The sequence below is a fragment of the Mesoplodon mirus genome (assembly GCF_964341445.2).
Source record: "Mesoplodon mirus genome assembly, chromosome: 4".
Taxonomy (NCBI): Eukaryota; Metazoa; Chordata; class Mammalia; order Artiodactyla; family Ziphiidae; genus Mesoplodon; species Mesoplodon mirus.
In genome coordinates, this window is record NC_138979.1 from 100,918,584 (window position 1) to 100,936,972 (window position 18,389).

The window sequence follows — 18,389 nt, forward strand, 5'->3', positions numbered from 1 at the left end:
TCCAACCCGTCACCCCCAAGAAGCTCCCACCGATGGTGAGATCCACTAAGAAACCTCTTGGCAGGAACACCTTGCATACATCCTGTACCACTTTCAGGTGCCCAAGGGAGGAACGCAGTATCTGACTCAGCCAAGGCTTTTAAGAGAGGAAAGCCAGGAGTGAGAAGTGGAGGCCGTGGGAGTATTGATGTGCTGCTTCACTACAGCAGTGGCTGCAACAGAGTACATCTGCTGTCTTCGAGGCACTTCCCTTGGGTGATGAGCTCCTGGCCAAACCACTTCACTGCTGCCCTCCCTGAGCCCTCAAGGACCTCAGTGTGCGGAGGCAGACAGCGAAGTTGGAGACCTGCCTACTACCCAGGGATGTGGGTCCTATATTTTGGCTTCTGTACTCCAAACTCAAGACTTAGATCATGTGCAGAGGACAGTTCTGGGAAAAGGCAAATATCCAATAAATCCTATCTGTCTCCCCCACTCCTAACCTCTGGCTCAACCAAGTTCCCATGGGCCTCCTTTGCTCTCCCAATGGGAGCAAAGTAGGAACCAGGAAGGAAGAGGTAGGACTGTGCTACACAGAAATGAGACTGGGATGGCCTGAGGACCGGGGACTGGGGATCCAGAAGTGACTTCCTATCAACATCCACTGTAGCCAAATGTGGATGGCAAGAGGAAGTGGCTGGAGCTGTGTCCCCTCTCTCCTTTGACATCTGTGGGGCAGCCTCCCCCTTGCACCCTCTAGTCTGCCTGCAGGATTCTTCTTCCCAGCTCTCCACCCAAGCTGGGAGTGCTGGCTGGCTGGGCTCCTCAGTCCTGACTGCTGCCACACGAGTGACAGAGCACACAAAGGCTGGCAAAGCCACCCAAGCTTGGAGGGGAATTCGTGGGGGAATTCATATTCTTGTTTCCGGAACTGATTCACTGAATCAACACTTACTGAACACTTGGTGGAGGTAGCGAGAGAACTGAATTGCTGGGCTTCCTGCAGCCCCTTCCAAACAGTGGAGGGAACGTTTCAACAAGGATGCAGATGTGGGGGAGCCCCAGGGCCGGCTCAGTGCCACTGACTTGGGCCCTCTCGCCACCTGGAGGACTTGCTGGCAGCTCACCCACACCACTCCCTCTCCCACCAACCGTGCTCTCTGCCCGTGCTTGGGAAGCTGTGAAACATCACAGTAGGTTGAGAGCGTGGGGGGATTTGGAAATGGAGTGTTCCCTGAACTGTTTTCAATCAGCCCATTCACTCTTTGTAATTGCCCTCATGGAGGTATCATGAAGCCCATTTAACAGGCCAGGGAGTGGAAGCTCCAAGACGCTGACTTAGAAGATCCAGACCAATCACCATTGTGAAATGTGTCACATGTTTTTTGTCCTTGATAGCCCTACCTTTCCAGGAGTCCCCACTGCAACTCCTCTTTTTCAGGTTCAGTGGCTTCCTCGCTCCACCAAATCACAATCAGAGGGAGAGTGGCTACTTGTGAATTTAACATAGTGAGTCCACCTCCTTCAGGGGCATTTCTATTGGAAGACTTCCAATCTAGAAAGGGAAGAGTCTTTCTCATTCCACATTCAAGGAACTTTGGGCATCACTGAGCTGGAAAGAGTTTCAAGAAAAGGGAGCTGGCAAGTTTGGCCCTACCTAAACAGGACTCAGAGAAGGAAGCAGTGTGGCTCCTGAGTGTGTGTATGTGTTGTGTGTGGACTCAAGATCCCACCCTCCTCCAAAGATAACATGAGAAAAGAAAAGCAGTGTGTGACCTTGAGCAAGTTACTTGATTTCTCTATTTCCTTAGTTGTAAAATAATTATATTTGGCTTGCTGTGAGGATTAGAGATCATTAAAGTAAAATTTCAACAGTCAATGAAAATTGTACTTGATGCAGAAAATGCATCACTCTCAAAAAATTCCAGATGCTTCCTTTTGTGAAATGGGTAACCTAAGTCGATTGCTCCCTAAACAGGGCCACAAATGGTGGCAGCAGTCGAGTACTACAAGCAGAATTTGTTACCCAAACCAATTTGAGGAATCCCAGGCACTGGTTACAGCCTTCCCTGGTCACAAGAAAACCAGAACCTCTTCAAACTCACCCTCCACCCCCAGAAGAAGTGAGGGATTAGACTGCAGCCCAAGTCATGTCACAGCTACTATATCCTCATTCTTGACTAGTAATCTCAAAGTCACAAATGGCATGATGTGATTTGGATCCAAATCTTACCCAGGAAAACCCCATGATTAAAATAGATAAGGTTGGAACTATCATTCAAATGGACAGAAAGGTACAAAGACCCTTAACTGGCTCTGAGAAGGGAAAAGGTTTTTTGCTCATAATGAACAGATTGTCTAATAATCATCAGTGAGCTTGGAGCCTAGGAGGGCATGCTAACCCTGTGGGGTGGGTAAGACAGATGTACTGACCAAAATCTCCTGGACTAGTCAAAAGCGTGATTTAAGGTCTCCCATGAGGACTTCCCATGGCTGTCCTTAGGTAGGCGCCTCCTGGTTGCCTAGTGACGAAGCAGCCTGCAGTGGCTGCCTCTGAATGTGCCGAAGAGTGGGGGTGTGGCGCGTTGGGAAGGCAATTCTTCACCTTGCAAAATAAGTTACACAGAATTCTCAAGAGTTGAAGACGTAATTCTTCAAGCAGCGCTGAAAAGTTCCTTGTCTACTTCTACATTTGAGGGATGCAAGCTAGCTGTATCTCACATGGGATTTCAGTTTTATTTGCTTGGTTTTTAAATTATCCTAGAGTCCCTTATTCTCCTTTTATCATCATACCAAATAGCACTTATGTCTAGAAGCACTGTGTCCTAAAGTAAAACTGTTCACAACCTTTCATCCCCAACTCTGAGCTGCAGATTTTTGTGAAAGTCAGGTTCTGGGCCAGTTAAGTCTTGATAAAGTTGTAAATGGTCTCTTCATAACTGAGCCCTCATCCCCCATCTGGCCACAGTCACAGTAGAACCAGGAACCCAATGGGCAGATTTCTCTCCTTACACAACTTCCACGCACTCCAGGAAGAAGGGGAGTCCTGGCACCTACCTGCCAAGCTCTGCTCTACTTGCCAAACTTTGATCAGCACGAACAGGTCATTCTGGTTACAAGTTCCCCCAAATTCTCCCTACCTGTGTGTTTCTTTTTTTAAATATTTATTTATTTATTTATTTTGGCTGCACTGGGTCTTTGTTGCTGCACACGGGCTTTTCTCTAGTTGCGGTGAGCGGGGGCTACTCTTTGTTGCAGTGCATGGGCTTCTCATTGCAGTGGCTTCTCTTGTGCAGCACGGGCTCTAGGCGCATGGGCTTCAGTAGTTGCAGCACGTGGGCTCAGTAGTTGTAGCTTGTGGGCTCTAGAGTGCGGGCTCAGTAGTTGTGGTGCACAGGCTTAGTTGCTCTTCAGCATGTGGGATCTTCCCAGACCAGGGATTGAACCCGTGTCCCCTACACTGGCCAGGCGGATTCTTAACCACTGCGCCGCCAGAGAAGTCCCTCCCTACTTGTGGTTTTTTTTTTTTATTAACTTATTTATTTTTGGCTGCATTGGGTCTTGGTTGCTGCACGCAGGCTTTCTCTAGTTGCGGAGAGCGGGGGCTACTCTTCGTTGCGGTGTGCGGGCTTCTCATTGCGGTGGCTTCTCTTGTTGCAGAGCACGGGCTCTAGGTGCGTGGGCTTCAGTAGTTGTGGCATGCGGGCTCAGTAGTTGCAGCTCGTGGGCTCTAGAGTGCAGGCTCGGTAGTTGTGGCACACAGGCTTTGTTGCTCCGCAGCATGTGGGATCTTCCCGGACCAGGGCTTGAACCCGTGTCCCCTGCATTGGCAGGCAGATTCTTAACTAGTGCGCCACCAGGGAAGTCCCCCTACTTGTGTTTTTAAGGCACACCAACTCCTCTGTGTAAGCCTCTCTTTTTATAATGAATTATTTTAATTATTCTTACTACTCAAAAGAAACTTCCACCACTGCCCAGCCAACCACTCAACCCCAAGATGCTGAGAGTGGGGACAAGGACAGAGCCCAATTCATATCATGGATTCTGGTCCTTGGGGTCGCACTTGATCATGACTTTCAACCCCAATCCCTTTTTGGATGTTTCAAAGGCCTCCAGAGCTTTCTCCAGAGGAAACCGATGGGTGACCAAGGGTTTTACATTCACAGACTTGGATGAAAGCATTGAAATCGCCATCGGCCACCTGGAAAAGATCACAAGCATCACACTCAACTTTTAGGAGGAAAGAGGGAGGTCCCCAAAACTACCCAGCACAAGATAAGTTTGGCCACATTTGTTTATAGCTCTGTGGTTCTGCAAGGGTCACTTCTACAGGCCAACAATGGTGGAAAGGATCTTATGACTTATAATTCAGGAGTACAGAGTCTGTTCCCAAATGTCCCCTGCCGTCTGCAATGTCTGCCATGAAGCCTAGAATTCCTTTGGCATGAAGGCATAAGGCATATGGAAGCCACTGTGAAAAGGCAGATAAGCCTCCAGCGGGGAAGCCCAGGATGATCCAATCATACCCTTTAGCAGCTTGGCTTGGCAGAGTTTACTGGAAAACTAGCACTCTGCTGAGGAAATGGTTACAGACTCTGAAGATGGAAGAAAGGGCCACTGGTGGGGAAGGTGGTCCTGGACAGAGTGCCCCAGCAGGGGAGAGGATGGACCCACAGAACATGAGGTGGGATTTATTAAGACCCTCTCATTTCCCAGGGTGGGACCTGGGGATCTGGAGTGAGAACCAAGGAACTTGAGTTCTTGCGGTTGTCCTGCTTCTCTCCTTCTTTGCTTTAAAGGGGGAAAATGGAGATCTGGCCACTTAAAAGAAATGGAAAAGAGAGGGCCTAGGCAATGAGTGGCAGACATCCAAGAAGAGCATGTTTCAAAATCCCCCTCCCCACCTCTTTCCCTACAGCCCTGTCAGCTCTGCCCTCCCATTCTTTAACCACAAGTAAATGCTCTATCTTTGGATCCTTATCATAACACACAGGCTGTCAGTGTGGCCAGGGAGTGCCCCTCATGAATAAACAGGAAGAGACTCTTTGTCCCAGAGGCCACCTAGGGACTTCCCTGGAGTTGCTGGCCACTCGCCACCCTGGCTCACCCACAACATACTCACGTGTTGCAGTATCGAAACACACCCTTGATGTCCACCTCCCTGGTAGCTGCGTGCACTAGGGGCACACTGGTCATCTCAGAGCCCAGCCCTACAAGCACCAGCGTCCCACCAGATTGAGTGGCCTGAAGAAGAGGTAAGAACAAGAAAACCAAGAAGATGAGAAAATACAGACCCCACTCATAGTAGCACTGTTGCCATACAAACAGGTAAGTATCCAAAAATTTCAGAGCATGACTCTTTCTATACTGCTGGACTCTTCAGCATGTTAACCAAACTCAACAGAGCAGCAGAGTAAACAATGTCTCCTTTAAAGATCCTGAAGTAATACACTTACCAGTGGAGGCACAGTGGGAGCATCTTCTGCTGTCCACAACATCCCAGGAAACAGCAAACGTTCTCCAGAGAGCAATGAGAATCTCCCCTACAACCATCGCTGACCCTTAAGCAGTCTGAGCATCTTTCAAAGGTTTACTAATTCAGGGGGCATCTCTGGTGGTGCAGTGCTTAAGAATCCGCCTGCCAATGCAGGGGACACGGGTTTGAGCCCTGGTATGGGAAGATCCCACATGCCGCGGAGCAACTAAGCCCGTGCGCCACAACTACTGAGCCTGTGATCTAGAGCCTGTGAGCCACAACTACTGAGCCCAAGTGCCACAACAACTGAAGTCCACGTGCCTAGAGCCCGTGCTCCGCAACAAGAGAAGCCACTGCAATGAGAAGCCCGCACACCGCAACAAAGAGTAGCCCCATCTCGCCGCAACCAGAGAGAAGCGCACATGAGACAACAAAGACGCAATGCAGCAAAAATAAAATAAATAAAATTTAAAAAAATAACAATTAAGAAAAAAAAAAGCTTTACTAATTCAGTACCAGATGTTGGTGTCAGCCACTTCCTCCTCCAGAGTGCTCCCCACAAGACAGAGTGTCAAACCTCTAACGGACCACCTTCTTGGTAAAAAAAAAAACAAACTACCAAGCACTATACCAATGGGGAGGGCTATAGGACTTCTGTGGTTTAAAAACTGCCTTGTATGTGCAGGCTGGCAGTTAGAAATTTTTGTTCCAGAGACATTCTCCCAATGGTATCAGTCATAATGGATTCATCAGTTTCCTCTTTGAGTGGGCAGAGAGCAAAATTTTCCCCGACAATCTCCACATAACTTCACATGAGTGCTAGGCCTGCCCCAGAGATTTTGGGGGGTCATTGTGCTCAATGCTGTGAGGGACAGAAAAATGGACAATTCATTCATGCTAAGTTTTCATTACAGTTAACAGCAGAAAGCACTTACTGGGACCATTCTAAGTGCTAAACAATGGAGCAGTAAGACAGCAAACATCACAGCTTCTACCTCCGAGGGGAAGGATACACCCTGGAGAGAGGGCTGTAGTGTGGAGGTGACTCCCAGCATTTGCACTTTTGAGCTCTGGGACCCTAGACAGTGCTCTCTCAGCCATGGGTTCCTCATGTGTGAGAATAGGACGATGCCTCCCCCTCAGCAGGGCTCTTAGGGGTGACAGTCACAGTGGCTGGCAGTAGGATGGGCTCAACGTTTGGCATGTTTTCTGTTTTTATTGAAGCGCAGTCACTTACAAATCACCTGTGACATATAAACACTGTCAGTAAGGGGGAGGGTATCTCACAACTGAAAAACATTGCTGTCCTCATTGGAAAAGTGTTGGGGGAGGGGTTCAGAATCGGGAGGGAGCCACAGAATACATTGAGAAATTTTCCAGGAAAACTGTTGCCCATTCAGCACTTCCTCTCCACCTGGTAAGGAGGAAGAGGAACCTCTTCCAAACTGGTCATCCCAGGCTGCCAGGAGGCCAGTAGCTTACTGACCACAGGCAAAGGAAATCTCAGACCACAGTTTTGTTGTTGTGACTTCCACACCAAGGAGATGACATCAATTCTACCCTAAGCCTTTGCTATGTCTTCTCACGAACATTATCTAGACATCACATGGCAGAAAGGTGACTCTCAGGTATGTCCATAAGGTGCCTCTGCCTAACCTGCCCTTTGGCAGAGTGACCTGTAGCATTCTACAGCACCTGTCATGCATGATGCTCCACTCCCCACTCAGGACAGGCACCGGCTTCAGGCTTCATAAGGCCCTTGTGTCACATTTACCTCCACGCCCACCTCAGGTAGCCTGGCAACTGGACCCCCACCATCAACAGTTGGAGATATCAACTTGTTCTCAGATGCCCTCCAGGCAGGGCACAGAGGAAGGAAGGACTTGCACTAGGAAGCCATGTCTTTTACTGCCCCTCTCTTGAGTGGGGGGTCACTGACCTGCCGACAACTTGAAAACAGTAGACGCACCTTACTGGTCAAGCCCTCAAGGTGTCTGGCACAAAGCCAGGCACGAGGCAGGAACCCAAGCCCTGCCATGGGTCGAACACAGCTCCACTGATCACACACAGACCCGTTGCCCTCTGGGTTTTGGTTTCTCTTTCCCCCTTCCCACATGGTGACCACTGACTGTCTCGGACAGTGGAGCAGAGAGCTGGCTGATTCCAGCTGGAACAAGGTTAGGGCAAAAGTGGCACCTGCTCCTGCCTCTCCCGCTGCTTCCTTGGCCCCCGGTGCCATATGCATCTTGGTAGGAGGAGGGGAAGGCAGCTCTGGCTGGGTGTGCCAGGCTTGAGGGCCCTGCCACACAGCTCGAGGGATCAGGTTTTCCCAGAATGCCTTGCACGGTGGACAGTGCCCTTGTGTGTGACTGGCTGTGACTGAGAAGGAAGGAAGAAGCATGTGCTGCTGTGAGAAAGCAGTTTGGGAGACAGGGCAGGAGTGGCCAGCGGTGGCAGCTACCGATGCTCTCCCCAGCCCAGCCCCTCCCACCCTAGCACTGGTTCCTTGTCCCCTCTATCCCTTCCTCTCCAGAGGAGCCAGATGGAGTAAGGAAAGCCCAGGCACTGGAGCAGTGCGCTCAAGGCGAGTCACTGGGCTGCTCTCCTTGTAAAATGTGGAAAACGAGAACTCATTTTCAGGGCTATTATGCAGATTAGGCATCATGTTTATAAAGCACACAGCAGAGGACACGGCCCACGGTAGAGCTCGGAATCTAGCTCTTATTCTTTTCTTCCTTCTTTTCCTCATACTTTGATTTCTCAATTTTACTCCTCCCTGCCCCTCCCCCCCCAACATCCCATAAATTACTGGTGGGTTGCTGAGGGGTAAATCAGGTATTGGCAGCTTATCTGTTCCTAATTCTGGGAAAGGACAGTAGTAGACAACTGTGACACTGAAATATCACCTCACCTTTGTGACTAAATGAATTAACGACTCAGTTTGTATCAATGACTCAAAGACTACAGTTTTCCTCAATAAAACAAGATAGGCATTTCCCATACTCAACTAAGGCATGCTTCCTTGTTCCTCCTGTTGATTTTTTTTTCTTACCAAGAGCACTATTTTTATGATCACAGATGTGATCATAACAGCAATCCCATTCTAAAGGTATGGGTCACTTAACATCTTTCAAGGCCCATGTATATCTGTTACCTAGTTTGAACTTCACAATAACCCAATGAAGATGTTAGGGAACTGTCACTACCTCCACAAGAGAGATAAGAAAGCAGTTAACAAAGAATTACCTGGTTGGGGGAGGGGTGGTCAACATAGCAAATCAGTGGAGAAGCTTGATCCTAGGAATCCTACTTGGTTCACTACCCTGCACTGATTCCCTGAAGCTGCCTACCAGCTTAGCTACCCTTATTCCACTCACATATATGCCCGCCTGGATGGAGGTCTCCACCCCTGTGCACTCGATGGTAACTTCTGGCTTGCACCCCAGCAGGCCTTCCACTTTATTGGCAATTTCCTGTGGGCTCTCGTTGGAGATCTGGAGGAGGAAATCAGCTCCAACTTCCTTGGCTTTAGACAACCGAGAGGCTGACAGATCTAAAGTTGAACAAAAGTTTCTTTCAAACTGAGAAACTGGATGGTGGATTAGGGAGAAACAATGAAGGTGCAGATTCCGATGGCAAGGAAGCTCTGGTATAGTGATGGTATCGCTGAGCCCAACACACATACTCTCTAAACACACCCTCACACATAATCTCTTAGAAAACTTCTCAAACATCCACATCCTTCTACACCCCGATACACCCCCATACATACCACACAGCTCTACACAGCTACACACATACTCTCTCACCTTCTCACACAAAACACGCAATGACACCCTTCTGCATCCCCACTCCCCTCATATATCCCCAACACCCCATACACCACACAACTCTACATGCTCACCCACACACTCTCATATAACCTCTCCTCACACCTACAAACACTCTCAGATACATTATACACACACACATTCTCTCTCACGGATGCCTTCTCCACACACACACACCCTTCTATACCCCACACGCTTCCATCATACCACGCTGCTCCACACACACATACCCACATGTCCTGTCAGAGAACCTCTCCTCACACACACGAGTACATGTCTCTCACTCATACCACACACCTCACACATAAACATCCTCTTATAAACACATCACATACCCCACTAACTCCACATCACACACACACATGCACACACACCCTCTGAGCTTGGTCAAACAACCCAAGGGCTGAAACTCTTCTTAGGACCAAGTGGGCAGTATAAGCATCTGAGGTCCACACATAAAGAGCCAGGTCCTCTTCTCTGCAGCAGCCACCCTCTCCCAGGAGCTTCAAAAGAGTCTCCTCCTCAGCCCTGACTTGGTCATCTCCTGGGTGGGCTTTTCAACCCTGGAACCCAGAAGAAAAGAGCAGGAGCCTCGTTAGAAACCCACTACTCCAGGAAGGGAACAGGTCTCATGCCCCTGCTCCAAAACTGTAGGCCCAGCTGCTTCCATCCCAAGGAGATTTAAAAAGAAGAAAACCTTACCAGTCACCACCACTTGAGATGCACCCATTGCTTTGGCCACGAGCAAACTGACCAGTCCAATTGGCCCTAAATAAAGCAGAAATAGGAGACATTTGTGAAATATCAAACACCAGCTCTCCCCCCTGTCTAGGCCATGGACAGGAACTGTATCTTTTGAGTACCTCTAGCATCTATCCCAGTGCCTAACATATAGTGAGACCTTAACAACTGTTTGTTGAATGCATGAGTAAATGAGTGCATGAGGGACTGTCCTCTACCTGGAATCTGCTCCCAGTGCTGGGCTCCTCTTCTCTCTTTGACCCCCTACCTTCTTAGAACCCAACATGCCTCCCCAAGGTGAGACGTATCCTTTCAGGTGCCCTCTGAGAACCACCTTGGAGGGTGTCCTAGGTTGACCCAGTTAATCAGGCAGCTCTAGGATGTCCAGGTGCCTGAGAATCAGCCCAAAGACCACCTGCTTCCCCACTTTATAGGCACACTAGATGGTTTTACCACAAAAAACAGACCACAAATAAGGCTATGCAGAATATCTTTGAGGATTTGCTTTTCGGACACTCCCCTTGAGAATAATTTAGTGAGTTCGCCCAGAAAGCAAAACACTGAGAAATACCTGAAATAACCAACAAAGGGGTGACTAGTTAACTTAACTACAGAAGGATACTACACAGCTATTAAAAATTATGTCGTCTAACTCTTTTATCTAATGACATAGAAAAATGTTCACAGTATATTAATTTTTTAAAAGAGTAGGTAAAATGAAGCATATTCAGGATGATCTCATGAGTTAAACAAACAAAAACAAAAACCAAACTGAAATATTCTACACCAAAATGTTAAAAGTGGTTCCCTCAGGCTGATGGGTGATGGGGCTATCAGTGAATTTTTGTGTGTGTGCACGTGCGTGCAGGTGTGGTATGTATGATTTAACTTCTTTTTCTATAGCAAAAAAGTATTACTTATGCAGAGTTTTTAAAAATAAATCTGTCACGTGAATCCTACAGTCTGCTGGCTCATTGAGGCAAATCTGTTCTACACCCATCACCCTGCTTAGGAAGCCCTGTAGTCACTTATTTGGCCCTGCCAAAGAAAATCAGTCACAAAGTGTACGAGGATTAACCCAAAATGGATTAGTGACTTGAATATAAGACCCGAAACCATAAAACTCCTAGAAGAAAACATAGGCAGTAAGCTCCTTGACATCAGCCTTGAGTTTTTGGATTTGACACCAAAAGCAAAGGCAATAAAAGCAAAAATAAACAAGTGGGACTGTATCAAACTAAAAAGCTTCTGCACAGCAAAGGAAACAACAACAAAATGAAAAAGGCAACATGTTGAGTAGGAGAAAAATATTTGCAAATCATATATTTGATATGGGTTAATATCCAAAATATATATAAGAACTTGCACAACTCAATAGTAAAAAGCAATCTGATTGAAAAATGAGCAGAGGATATGACTAGACATTTTTCCAAAGAATCCATACAGATGGCCAAAATAAACATAAAAGGATGCTCGACATCACTAATCAGAGAAATGTAAATCAATACCACAAAGAGATATCACTGTACCCCTGTTAGCATGGCTATTATCAAAAAGACAACAAGTAAAAAGTATTGGTGAGGATGCAGAGAAAAGGAAACCCCTATGCACTGTTGGTGGGAATGTAAATTGGTGCAGACACTACGGAAAACAGTGTGGAGATTCCTCAAAAATGATCCAGCAATTCTACTTCTACTCAGAAGTGGAATTTTATCCAAAGAAAATAAAAACTTACTCAAAATGTTATCTCCATCCCCATATTCACTGCAGCATTATTTACAATAGCCCAGACATGGAATCCACCTAAGTGTGGATGAATGGATGAATAGGCAGAGAAAATGTGGTGTGTATATGTGTGTGTGTGTGTGTTTGTATATAAAATATTCCATAGATATGGAGAATAGATATGGAGCTGAGCTCATAGATATGGAGAATAGATTGATTGCCAGAGGTGGTGGTGGCAGCAGTGAAATGGATGAAGAGGGTCAAAAGGTACAAACTTCCAGTTATAAAATAAATAAGTCCTGGTTATCTAATGTACAGCATGGTGACTAAAGTTAATACTGTATTGCATGTATGAAAGTTGCTAAGAGAATAGATCTTAAAAGTTCTTATAAGAAAAAAAATTTTATAACTATAAGGTGACAGATGTTAACTAGACTTATTGTGGTGATCATTTTGCAATATATACAAATAACAAATCATTATGTTGTACACCTGAAACTAATATAATGTTATACATCAGTTATATCTCCATAAAAAAATAAAAGTGTATGAGGAATACCAGAGCACACCCACAAGGAGTGAAGCATGTTGTTTGAGTCACCAGAAGCAGTTAGAAGCCTAGATGATTCAGTCTAAGGCCGCTAGGCTTGTTCAAGCAACGGGAAGCAGGGGAGGAAGAAGGCAACTAGCTGCAAGCCAATGTGGGCAGAGTGCTGACTCACAGTGAGCTGGACCCCACTCCTTCTGCTGGTCGTAACCATGGGCCGCCTCATTCTGGAAGGACCAGGAGACCAGTTCTCTAGGATGATTTGAAAGTTCCAAAAGTTGCCCTTCCCTTTACTACCAAAAATATTTCCCTAGTTTCCTGTCAAGGGTTGAAAAATAATCCCAAATTGTAATCTTTAAGTGAACAAAAGGGTTATGTTGCCTAGGAAATAACATTGGTTACTACCATGCCTGCAGATATTTATTTAGCAAAGTGCGTGTCATTGAAGGAATGGGACACTGTGATCCTCCCTAACCCGGAAAGATTCTAGGACCAATTTCAGCCCTTGGAGGGGGAATGAAATGGGCAGAGGGATCCCCACATTCCCCTTTAATGAACTCATAACCAGGGTGTCATCTGTTTCTTACCAGCTCCGCACACAAAGACCTTGTGCCCCAGGGTGACTCCAGCTCGCCGGCAGGCATGGATCCCCACAGACAGTGGCTCAATCAGGGCCCCTTCCTCAAAGGTGACATTGTCAGGAAGTCTGAGGAGTCATTCAACACACTTAGTTAGTCCTTCTGGGTTAACAACAATAACAATAGCTAATATTTACTGAGCTTTAATTTATGTGCTGGGCAATGTGCTAAGCAATTTACATACATTCACTCATGTAAATCCTCAGAATAGTTCTGTGGTAGATATTATTATTCCCATTTTACAGACGAGGAAACCAAGCCTTGGAGGATTAAATGGCTTGCTCCAAAAATTCAAAACCAGTGAGTATTGAGAGGCTTAAAGGGTTTGAACTGGAAGCCAGATATGTCTGATTCCAGAGCCCATATCATACTGCTCCCCTCTGAAAATGCTATCCAAGATAAAGTGTGGTGTGGCTGTCATTCATAAATGAAAAGTTCATTTCACAAGGGTTTAACTTAATACCATTCCAGCATTTCATCTGCTTCTCAAACTTATAACATTTCTGGTTTCGTTTTAGCAAACAATCCAGACTATCAGCAGCTTTGCAAAACAGTGATTAGAAGCTGACTTCACTCTGTACACTGTCTCCCATATTAACACGCTCCAGAAGAACCACATCTGATAGCAGCAGCTGCCTGGCTGTCCCTGGATTGGTTAAGCAGATTAAATGCTGTGTCACCTTTGCCACTGGGTTCTTGGTTTCCACTTCCCTGTCCACTGGCACCTTGACCCTCTTAACCATCCCACTGATGAAGACAGCAAATATTTGCATAATGCTTTACAGATTTAGAGACTTTCTCCTCCATATCTCATTTAATCCTCACCATGAACTTGTCAGGCAGGAAGGGTAGGCTTTGTTGTTGGTGGTGGTTTTTTGTTTTTTTTTTTTGGCCACAAGGCTTGCAGAATCGTAGTTCCCAGACCAGGGATTGAACCCAGGCCCTTGGCAGTGAAAGCCCAGAGTCCTAACCACTGGACCGCCAGGGAATTCCCGGGCAGGCTTTGTTTTTACCTTTATTCTACAGAAGCAGAACTGAAGCTGAAGACATTGAGAGACTTGCCCAAGGTTACAAGGCTAGTGAGCAGAAGAACAAGACTTAAACCCAGATCGCCTGATTCCATATCCTCTGCCTGTCCCGCATCGGCTGCCTCTCGGTACAAGCAGCTCCGTAGTTAATATCTAACTTCTGCTAGCTCCTCACTGCCCAGTATTTATTCAGCACACCCACAACCTCCGCATGCAAGAACGTGAAAACCCTCAAGTTCCAAAAAGAGAAAAAAGTGGCAGCCAAACCATGTGCTGATCCCCATGATCCTTCTATTCCTGATCCTCCACAGAATAAATAACAAGGCCTGCATTCGGCCTGACTGGTGCCCACCACCCCTTTTTTCTCCCCTCCCCTCTGCTTCTCTCACATCATTTCCCACACGCCAATCCATTCTCTTGCTCTGACTGTTGTCATCATCCCTTCTACCCACCAAACCTACCCCATCAATTCCAAATAAGGGGGAAGAGTTTGAAGTGAAATAATGAAGATTCCCAAACTCTCTCAAGGACCCCCAGTCACACACACTCTCTCCGACAGTCCTGCCTCTTCACATTTGGGCCTCCCCCAAAGCTGGTGTTGGGGCTAAACTGAGGGTGGCCTGTGGTCAGGAACTGTGTGCTCCTCTCATCTTCTGCTCTGACTTCCCTTTGGAATAAGAATACCAGGGAGAAATGGGATTGGGGATGGTGATGAGAGAGGATTGTTACATGGGAGATTATTCCACTGATTAGGCAGATGCTGCCTTATCACACAGGCAGCCATAGCCAGAGTCCTGGGGTCCAGCCCTTTTGCCACTGATCTGGGGAGAGTTACTGGGTCCTCCTTCCCCAACCTTGTTCAGTGGAGGTTGAGGGAAAGGGGATGAGTTTCTTCCCGGCCCTAATTGTTCATGATTTTACAAACACCAGAAAATGACAAAGCAACTTGGTGGTTTTCAAAATGGGATTCAGGAAATAGGAAAAAGGGTTAAAGAACGATCAAGAAGCCAAGGGGGAAGCAGGAAGACAGAAAGAAAATAAGGTGGGTCGGAAGATAAAGAAGGTGTGGCAGTGTACAAATCCGCACACAGAGAAACCAGAGAGAAGGGTGTAGATCCATGGCTGGGCTGGGGACATAGATACAAAGTACCCCAGGAGAAGAGGAAAGGTAGGGGTTGCATGTCCCCTAGAGGCCCTCCACAGCCCTCCCCTTGCCATTGCCAACCAGAACACTTCCTCCCGCACCATTCCCTGCAAACCACTTGCGCCCCCGCCCCCCGCCCACGATTCCCAGTGCAAGGCTCCTTTTCAGGCCTATCCCTGTAACATCCCCCAGATACAAGGCCATAGCTACGACACATCATGGCACTGTTTACTGAGCTCCTCTTCAGTGCCAGGCCTCGTGCTGAGTACTTGATATGCTTTTCCCACTGAATCCCATCTCTAATTCTATGCATTTCATCATGGCAATATTATTATTTCCATTGCACAGGAGATTGAGGTTACAAAGTTTAAGTACCTTGCTCAAGGTCACACAGTTGGCAAATGGGAAAAACCAGTGGTTAGTCTCAAGCTTTACCACCATGCTCTTCTGCCTTCCACGAAACACTTGTTTGCCACTTTGACTTGGAAAGGACCCAGAAAAAGTGGGAAGATTCAGGAACCACTTGCTCAAAGGTGGACTCTGCACAGGTAAACTGCTCTCTCCTAGAGTGCTGACTTAAACTCATCATGAGGTCCCTGGCCTGTGACTCCTCTCAAGGCTTCCAGTAGGCACTAGAAAACTCAGATCTGTCAGACCGCGCCTGTGACTGGCACCTGGACTTCAAAAGACAAGCCCCATCCTGGCCAAAAGAGTCACTGCCGGGGCCAGGCTGGGGTAGGAGGAAAATGTGCCTGGTCGGTTCAGAAGGAAAGCAGCATCCCAGAGCTCCATGGGCTGGGGCCCATGCAGAAGGTATAGAACTCTGCTTCTGCCAGACACAACCTCCCCAAATCACTTTGAGAGTTGAGGTAGGGTAGTGAGCACAGGGCAGGAGCTTGAGAATCACAGCCACCCCAGCTTGACTCCTGGCTCTGTTCTGTGTTCAAGCCAATTAGCCAGTTAGCCTTCTCCTGCCTCTGCTGACTCTCACACAATACTGCAATACTGGTGCCCACCTCGCCATTACAGTTATGAAAGTTAAATAAGGCATGCAAAGCACTTATTAGCACAAGGCCAGGCACGTAATAACAATAATTGTGGGGACATCCCTGGTGGCACAGTGGTTAGGAATCCACCTGCCAATGCAGGGGACAAGGGTTCGAGCCCTGGTCTGGGAAGATCCCACATGCCGCAGAACAACTAAGCCCGTGCGTCACAACTACTGAGCCTGCGTGCCACAACGACTGAAGCCCACGCGCCTAGAGCCAGTGCTCCACAAGAAAAGCCACCACAATAAGAAGCCCATGCACTGCAACGAAGAGTGGTTCCCGCTCGACACAACTAGAGAAAGCCCACACACAGCAACGAAGACCCAACACAACCAAAAATAAATAAAAAAACAAACAATAATTGTGACTTTATGTGCATTGCCTTATTTAATCTCCAAGTGATTAAAAGAGACTGAAGCAGAAGAAGGTTAAGTCATTTCCTCAAAGTCACTCACTAGGAGGGAGTGGATCCAGGGTCCCAAAGCTCATGCCCTGGCTCCAAGCCATAGTAAACCCTAGTTGTTGCCAAGGTTTCTACTGTTACAAGATCTCTTTCTTGTGGCTGCAGTGGAAACCAATAATGGAGGACAACTACAATAAATTATCTCCAAGACGGCTGGAGAGGAGTGAGTGATTTCAGCAATGATTTTCTATTATTGCTCTAGGTGAGGGAAAGTTAGACTGAAAGACTAAAAGCAAGCACTGTGAGTCAGTCTTAGCCCTAGTCAGGCTACCCTCCCTCAATGCCTCCAAGAAGGGCAGGCCTGCCAAGGGATGCCTCATGTCTAGAATTATGAGCTAAAAAGAATGAAGAAAACTAGAAGAAAGAGCACCAAACAAACATTGGAGAAGAGGTCCCAGGTGGCACAGCTGGGCCATGGGCACTAACTTGTAGCAGAAGTTAGCATTGTGCTTGTAGAACCGGCAGAGGTTCCCGTCATCAGGGGGCGTGGCACAGAAGAAGATGGTTGGTGACAGATTGTATCGGCCAATCTTGCAGAATTCATCAGCTTCTCGGGGAGCACCAGGCTCAATGGCAACACGATCACCTGGGGGGGAAAAAAAAACACAGGCAGGGGCAGAGATGCTGTGAAGAGACACGTGCTCATGGACAGATGCCAGCAGGGGAATCTGGCCAAATGAGCCTCCCTCCCCGCTGGGGACCCAGGGAACGCCAGGCAAGCCCAGCCCATTAGTGCTTGCAAAGGAAATACCAAATGCAGCACATACACTCTGGAAGAAAATGACCAGTCTGCCTCTTCACAGGCTGGTTTGGCTTGCCTGCTCTTTTATTGGCTCATGGAACAAGCCAACTTGCCCCTCCAGCTCCACAGCCACCTCCCAGCTTGGGAAACACACAACCAGTCCCATCAAGCCAGGTTTAGTTCCCATTTCAAACTGCTGTGAAAGAGGTGGCTAGTGTGTGGAATTTGCAGGCATTTTTTTCTTCACCTGTTTTGATAATATGCTGAAGGGAGTCATAATGATGGCATGGTTTATGTTCAGTCTCCTAGACAATAACTGATTCCTGGTTAGCAGAACCACTAAGGCAAATGACCCACAGAGGCCTCAGACTCTGGTAGAGCAGAGTTAACATTCAGGCTTGTGAATGGCCAGCTCTATTGCACTTCTATTCTGTGTCTCACTAGGCCCACTTGGAAACCCAGCTTTAGAATTGGCTCTTGCATCTTCTTAGTATGAAAATTTTCAAAGGTACAGCAAAGTTGAAAGAACTGTATGGTGAACACCCAGATGTTCTCAACTTGGTTTCTTCACTTAACACTTAGCTACAAATTAATCTGAAACTTAACCTTCAAGGTAACTGGGACAATATGCTTGTAGAAGTGTTTGCTGCCCTTTGCTTTTATCATCAGTGTACCTCTTTAATCCCCTTCCAGCCTGATTCACTTATCTTGTTATGAGAATAATGTGTAACTTTGTGGCTGAAGACTTGCAAAGAATGAAGATAACGGGAACTTTTATTCTCAAAATAGTGACATATTACCTGCAGCCACAGATTCAATATCAGCCCTGAGAATAAAGATCCCTGGTACTTAAAAAAAAGAAAATTTAGCTACATTCACTTTATCACATATCCATGCCATGTATCCATCTCTCTTCCATCCATCAATTCATCTTCTTTTCTAATGCATTTCAAAGTAGGTTGCACACATGGGTACACATCACTCAGCTTCCATCTCTCTTCCATCCATCAATTCATCTTCTTTTCTA

At 47.0% G+C, this 18,389-nt stretch overlaps 1 protein-coding gene across 1 annotated transcript in view; it reads right to left on the bottom strand.

Annotated features, from left to right (window-relative positions):
* Positions 1-3,895: 3,895 nt before the first annotated feature.
* SORD (sorbitol dehydrogenase) overlaps positions 3,896-18,389 on the bottom strand; it is a 35,155-nt gene continuing 20,661 nt past the window's right edge. Inside the window, exons 4-9 of the mRNA XM_082619849.1 lie at positions 17,047-17,206; positions 12,886-13,004; positions 9,988-10,053; positions 8,833-9,008; positions 5,102-5,223; positions 3,896-4,180 (exon numbers count right to left, since the gene is read on the bottom strand). Coding sequence (XP_082475975.1) covers positions 4,015-4,180; positions 5,102-5,223; positions 8,833-9,008; positions 9,988-10,053; positions 12,886-13,004; positions 17,047-17,206 — 809 coding nt within the window. The 3' untranslated portion in view covers positions 3,896-4,014. The remainder of the gene's footprint in view (positions 4,181-5,101; positions 5,224-8,832; positions 9,009-9,987; positions 10,054-12,885; positions 13,005-17,046; positions 17,207-18,389) is intronic.